We start from the raw sequence: 7,144 nt of genomic DNA, 5'->3' as shown, positions 1-7,144 counted from the left end.
CTGCCCCTTTAGGCACTATATATTCCTCTAATCTTATTTGTTACTCTTTTATGACTTTAAGAAATACAGAATTTGGTCAGTTTTAGCTGAGAAAGTAAACTTTGATGACTTGCGTCAAACAGGGACTGGCACACAACTCCTGGAATTTCCAGTAAGAGAATGTGAGTAGGGGGACAGTTGCCGACTAGGTGCCTGAAAGATCATTTTTCAAGAAACACGTCAACAAACTTTGAGGGATACATGATAATTAAAAAACCAGCTTCAACCCCAGGAGGCGGAGGTTGCAGTGAGCCGAGCCGAGATCGCGCCAGTGCACTCCAGACTGGGCGACAGAGTAAGACTCCGTCTCAAACAAACAAACAACTAGCCCTTATAATTTTTTTTTAAACAGGTGCATCTTTACACAGTTAAATTTCACTACTTCTTTTTTTGCAGATAAAAACTCAGGAGTTGAGAAATGAATAAATACAATAATAAATATGAGAAAACCATCATGATTTATCAAGCCTGGATAAATAATTTAATAAGTTCAGCATAGAAGACTTTGCTTTTTGTTTTTCCTCTTTTTCTTCTTCTTTTTTTTTAGACTTACTTCTTTCAATAGGTTTTTGGGGAGCAGGTGGTGTTTGGTTACATGAATAAGTTCTTTAGTGGTGATTTGAGAGTTTGGTGCACCAGTCACCCAGACAGTGGACACTGCACCCAATGTGTAGTCGTTTATCCCTCACCCACTCTCACCCTAGCCCTTATAATCTTAAGATTTTTGGCTATTTAGGGTCATCTCATTCCTCCCTCCCTTCTTTGTTCCATTCTCTCTCACCTACTCCATTCCCCCTACCTTCCAAGTAAGACCATGTTTGGTAAGATGGTCTTGGTAAGAATGTGATATGCATTATAATAATTTTTCAAATCTTCAAAATTGAGGTATAATTACATACAGTAAAATGAGAATGGCATGCAAATTTGTGCCTTTTTTAAAGCTTAGTAGACGTCATAATTTGGTTATAATTTTTATTTTTCTGGATGCATGTTTTTCCTTACATCTACTATGCTCAGCCTTACAGAGATTTTTCTAGATGAATTTGCTTTTTCTCACATCTACCATGCTCGGCCTTACAGAGCTGCCCTTTATTTTAGAATTCTCTAAAGTGCTGTGTTGTACACAGGGAGCTTCTCCTGACTGGAACAACCTTACCTGGCACCACTCTTCCTTCAGGACCCAGATTCTTCTTTGAAACCTTTCCCTAGCCCCTTTGAATACTGAAGCTCTTTTAAAATGTATGTGGTTGTTTTTTCCCCGTTCAATTATTAATCTAACTAGGTTGTGAGTTCCTCCTCCAAGAAGGAGGTGAGGGTGCGATGTAGCTTGTCTGATTTTGCATTCCAAGTGTGTACCCCAACGCCTGACACACAGTAGGTGTTCAATATATGTTTACTGTCAATAAGTGACAATTAACACCCCAATGTGGTAATTGGGAGTTTTCAGAGCGCGGTCAAACGATCTCATTTAACGCCTACTACAACCCTAAAAAATTTTAATTACTACCATCCTATCATTCTTGTTTATAGAGTGTGGAGACTGAGAGGTTAACTGTCTTGCCCAGCGCCAGTCAACAGCAAAACGGAACTAAAATTTCAGGCTCGACACCACACAGCGTGTCGAGATCAGCACGAACTTGGCGCTGCGACTTTTCCTTAGAGGGGCCACTTCGGCTTACACTTCCGGATCTTCGGCACAGAGACGCGAAAAGCCCCCGCGGGAAACTGAGGAGCGGGACTACATCTCCCAGAGAGCCCCGGGGCTAAACCGCAGGTGATTGGTTGACATTGACAGCCAATGTGGCTGCGAGGAGCTCGTACAGCCCAATCACAGGCCAGAAGGGGCGGGACCTCCCACGCCGAGCTCAGATTGAGCGCAGAACTAACGGCGCTCTGAACGGCCCTAAACGTTTGCTAGGCTTAGAGCCGGATGCCACGTAGTTCTCCTCTCTGGGTTTTCTCAGGGGTCCTTTTCCGTACCCTCCCGCGACTCCGCCTCTGGCCGCGCGTGTCTGGCTGCTAGACCGACACCAAGGACTGGCCGGGTACCCGGGAAGAAAGCACGTGCTCCAGCAGTTGCCGTGCCGCGCGTCTGCCAGTCAGTCCTGCGCCCAGCCCCGAGAGAGGCCCTAGGGCGCTGCGGGCTTTCGGGGTCCGCAGTCCCCCCGCGACGCTAGCCAACGGGAGGCGTCAAAAGACCCGGGCCTTCTGTGGCAGGCACGCCTGGCGCTGGCTGGCGTGGCCCTTGGCCGTCGTCACCTGTGGAGAGCACGTCTTCCCCGCCGCGCCCTCTGCGCGAGGAGACTCGACAGCATGTCACCCGCGCTCCAAGACCTGTCGCAACCCGGTAACGCCGCGACCCTGTCTGCGTGGTTCGGTTGTGTTTCTTAACTCGTGCTGTGGCCTCCTAATCCGTGGGGCGATTCCCTTCTGCGGCGGGAGACGCCCGGCGGTGTTTCCCCGCGTGTGGGCGGCACCTTTAGAACTTAGCGCAGGAGCCCGGAGGGCCACGTGTTTTGCTCCACTCTTTCTCCGACCTTCACCTCTTCCCCCCCCCCCCCAGCAAACCGTCAAAACCTGCAAAAAGCTTCCTCCCCTTGCCCCCGAAACACATTCTTAACGTCACAGTAACTAAACTTTCCAGTTCGACGCAGCATAAACCAGCTGGGCCCTCTGGAAGTTTTTTTTTGCACGTTGTGACGCTTATTCGTAAATACGTATTGCGCACCTACTGCGAAAGTAAGTTCAGGCGAGACAGGCGAGGAAACTCAGAGAACTATTTAAAACTACTACATGGAACTTTTTATTTTCTGCTTCTACGCACGCTGCTGCAAAACTGCAGTATGCATAGACTCACTATGTTAACATAGATGAGCAGGCCCCACCTCCAGATACCGAAATGGGACGTAGTAATTTCAAGTGATTCTGATGTTGGTGGCCCTGGGATCAACAGTGAGAAAAAGCTAGTTTAGCACAAGAACTGAACGTAATGTTAGCTTTATAACGAGCTCTAGATCTCTAAGATCATGCCTGATTATAATCTGTGGACAAATACAGCCGTAAAAACGTGTGAGGAGATGTAGAAACGAGAATTAGTGATAAGTACAAAACAGTAAATATCCTATGACATAGTGGGGATGTTTAGCTTCAGGAAGAGCGGGGATACTGAATTCGTAACGCACAAGGAAATTTATCAGAGGTTAACTGGTGACTATTGATTCTTGGGTTCTGATAACGGGACTGATATAATTGTTCTTGAGACTAGTGGAACTGTGGCTGAGAAACACATCACTGCTGTTATTAAATAAGATATAAACCTCCCTATGAGAGGTTTATATCTTATTTAATATATTAAATAAGATGTAATGAGGTTACAGGTTACATCTTATTTATATTTAATATTTAATATATTAAATAAGATGTAAACCTCCCTATGAGAGATTTATATCTTATTTAATAAATGGTCATAGGGAGATCATGTATTTATTTGGAAAACATCTTTTACTCATGATTTCTGGCCTCCTCCTTCCCATTTAATTTAAACAAGTAAAGTTATTTCCCTTTCATCTGAATTTAGGTGTCATTATCAGGAGCAAAATGCCACTGAAGACTTAAAATACTGTGAATAGTGCGTGATTTTTTTCTTTTTTTAAACAAAATGAAAGGAAAATTGTTGAATGTTTGAATCTAGCCTAATCCCCTCACCCCAAGGCTGGCTTCTAGAGTTGAGCGCTGAGTGGAGTTTAACCAAGTCTAGGGCCTCTGAAGTTCTGAATCAGGCCATTGCGCCTAGAAAAGACCTTGGATGTAGTCCAGCTTCTGTCTATGCGAGCAACTTTTATTGGGATTAGAATCAGGTTTTAACTTCCTAATAACCCTTAGTAATTTACTGGTGTACAATGTTAATGAAATTTTAATGGAGAGCCGGGAATTCCTGATTCTCAAGGTTGGGCCTTAAAACTAAATGTGACTTCAGACCACGGTTGTGTGCCCTGGGGAAGGAGGATGGTGGGCTAGCAAATACATCTTGGGAGAAAATTTTAACTACAGCTTCTAAAGGTTTCTTGGTTTCATTCTTGCTTAGTACTATGAGTGTTATTTGGAACTCAATTGATGAGTAATTAATGAAGGAATGAATAAATAATCCAGTGAATTGGTATCAGCCTAATTTTTCTCTGGCTTATTAAAATCAAAGGGGGAAATAATATATATTAAAAATGGAATACTGCACAAGCAAAGAGATGCCCCCAAAGAGGCTGGGCGCGGTGGCTCGCATCTGTAATCCCAGCACTTTGGGAGGCCGAGGTGGGTGGGTCACCTGAGGTTAGGAGTTCGAGACCAGCCTGGTCAACATGGTGAAACCCCGTCTGTACTAAAAATACAAAAATTGGCTGGGTTTATAGCGAGCGCCTATAACCCCAGCTACTCAGGGGGCTGAGGCAGGAGAATCGCTTGAACCCTGGAGGCAGAGGTTTCAGTGAGCCGAGATCGTGCCACTGCACTCCAGCCTGGGTGACAGAGTGAGACTTAGTCTCCAAAAAAAAAAAAAAAAACCAAAAAAACCAAAAAACAAAGTGTAGCAAGTCTGTGCAAACTAGAAATTAGAGATCCAAAAATGAAAGAGAGAAGTATCTTCCAAGTGACTTGTAGGGCAGTAGTAAGATTGTTTTTAATAAAGCAAAGAAAGGACAGTGCTGAGAAAGCATTGGGATCATTTGATTATAATGCAGAAAATAAAAATGTACTTTTGCTGTATGTGTTCCCCATTTAGCACAGTGGAAAGAGGGGTCTTAAGTAAGTCAGACCTACTTGGGGTCATTTTACCTTCAGAGGAGATGTGTTCTTGATACTGCAATTTATAACTTACATGCACATGTTAGGAATTTATTTGTTTAGGCCTTCATCTTGTCGTTCTTTAGGCTAGTTCTTAAAGGTGGTACTAGCTGATTTACCCCCCTCCAAATCTGACTAGGGCTTTAACCACTTATTCCCATGTTTATTCTTTGGAACACTTGCTGTGAATCAGAATATTGTTAGCTAGAAAATAAGATGTTAATGGCAGGGAAACCCCCCCCACAAAATATATTGGCTAAATCCACTCAAAACTGGAGAAAATACTGTGTGATCTCTTAGGCTCACTAGCCAAGAATGTTCCTTGGGACTGTCCTCTGCACTGCAGTTATTTACATATACTTATATACATTAAACATAAAAATATTTCTGAAATAGTGTTATAACTAGTCTGCTAAATGAAGGAACTGCAAAACTATATTCTTATGTTTACTGTGGAAGATAATCAGAAAGAATCTGCTTTATTTAGAACTTGACTAGTCAGTATTTAAATATACACAATGTTCTAGACCTAATGAACTGAATACGGATAAATACAATTTTGTTGTTGTTGTTCTTCATGGAAGAGTGACATTTCAGTAGATCCCCACTCTGCCAGGGGAAGGAATTGTCAAGGTGACTTATTCTTTTGAGCAAGTTCTCATAGTAATTAGAAACCGGTGAATTAGAATGGTAATGAAAGCCAGTGAAAAATGACCTCCTACTGGAAAAGCTGGAGGAATACAGAAGGCTAAAAATAGTGAACACTTAATACCAACAGATTCTCTGAAGGAAGACTTCTTAGTTTCTCTAAATGGGAAATCTTACATTATCCTCTAAAGAAAAAATAAGCAAGTAGATAATGAGGAAGCAATGGTTTTTTGTTTTTTTTGTTTTTTCTTTTTCTTGAGACAGTCTCACTGTGTTGCCCAAGCTGAGTGCAGTGGCATGATCACGGTTCACTGCAGCCTCGACTTCCCAGGCTCAAGCAGTTTTCTTGCCTCAGCCTTCCTAGTAGCTGGGACTACAAGTGCATACCACTAGGCTTGGCTACTTTTTGTTTTTTTTTATAGAGATGAGGCCACTGTGTTGCCCAGGCTGTTTTCGAACTTGTGAACTCAGTGATCCACCTACTTCGGTCTCCCAAAGTGTTGGGATTACAAGTGTGAACCACCACACCCAGCCTGAGTAATGGATTTCAAAGGGCCTCAGTTGCATAGGAGTTTTTTATTCAGTCCGCAAAATTCCTGTGTTTTATTATATATTCCTTTTTATCTGTATTTTCCATTCACAATTCTCTTGTTTCCATAGACTGCCTTTTTCACATATATTTATACATTTTGTCGTAAACTCTAGTCTATAGGTATTTTTAATTCACATTGTACATTACATTCTGGAATGTACAAGGAACTAACACAAATCAATAAGAAAACAAATTAGCTTTAGACATTGAAGAATCTTCCCCCAACCCATTGTCTATTATTTTTGTCTATGGTGACTTTCATTTAACAGAAATCCTTGGTTTTTATGTAATCAAATTCATTGTTTTTCAAAAAAATTAAGAGGTTGGTCTTTTTGTCTTAAGAAGTTCCTCTTCATTCGAAGTCATAAAGTTCTTCCACATAAATTATACAATAAGTTTGTCAGGTTTCTGAAAAACCAAAGCAGATGTTTTTAAAAAGCTTTTGATCTCTTGCCTATACGGTGGCTGAACAAACAAGATATCAGAATTTGCATGTGTGGGGCTGGGTTGTTTTATGGTAAATAGTGAACTGTCTTAAAGTCCAAAAACAAAGCTTATTATTTCTGGATTGAAAAGGGAATACAGTAAGGGCCCCATGGAAAAGTACTAAGAGTTTTTATGAAAACGAGAGGAGGGGTGGAGGCACTCTGAGTGGTTAGATTTGCTAAACATGTGTGGACTTGCTCAGTGGAAGAGATAGGAAGAAGGACATGTAAATAATAGGATATTGATTGATATTGATGAATCATTTTGCTGATGCCAAAGGACATACTTCACTGTCTGTGGAAAAGATTGCCTTTTTTTCCCTAGAAAGTTTGAATACCTTTTAAATATGAAATTTCACGTGCATGACCTATTTCCCCCCATGCTCACATTAGGCTTATGATTCAGTCACCCACTTAAGTTCACGTGATGTCGTTTCAGGGAGAATTGCAGCTACATCCTTTTGAGAAGAAAGCGATTCAGCTGGGCATGTAGTTTAGAGTCTTTAGTTCTTTGTCTTCTCATTCCTCATGTGAAATTATCTACATT

At 41.8% G+C, this 7,144-nt stretch overlaps 1 protein-coding gene across 4 annotated transcripts in view; it reads left to right on the top strand.

The window, feature by feature from the left end:
• Nucleotides 1–2,276: 2,276 nt before the first annotated feature.
• MTR (5-methyltetrahydrofolate-homocysteine methyltransferase) overlaps nucleotides 2,277–7,144 on the top strand; it is a 128,950-nt gene continuing 124,082 nt past the window's right edge. For 3 of the 4 annotated variants that reach the window (XR_004030062.1, XM_030812631.1, XM_030812632.1), the window contains exon 1: nucleotides 2,277–2,386. Coding sequence is in view for 3 of the 4 variants with exons in the window: in XM_030812631.1 (XP_030668491.1) it covers nucleotides 2,353–2,386 (34 nt within the window). In the remaining variant the exon portion in view is untranslated. The remainder of the gene's footprint in view (nucleotides 2,387–7,144) is intronic. The other variant, XM_030812630.1, reaches the window with a different exon arrangement.

The sequence above is a fragment of the Nomascus leucogenys genome, chromosome 5 (assembly GCF_006542625.1).
Source record: "Nomascus leucogenys isolate Asia chromosome 5, Asia_NLE_v1, whole genome shotgun sequence".
Taxonomy (NCBI): Eukaryota; Metazoa; Chordata; class Mammalia; order Primates; family Hylobatidae; genus Nomascus; species Nomascus leucogenys.
Note: the sequence above shows the minus strand (reverse complement) of the source record. Positions and strands in the feature narration are given on the sequence as shown.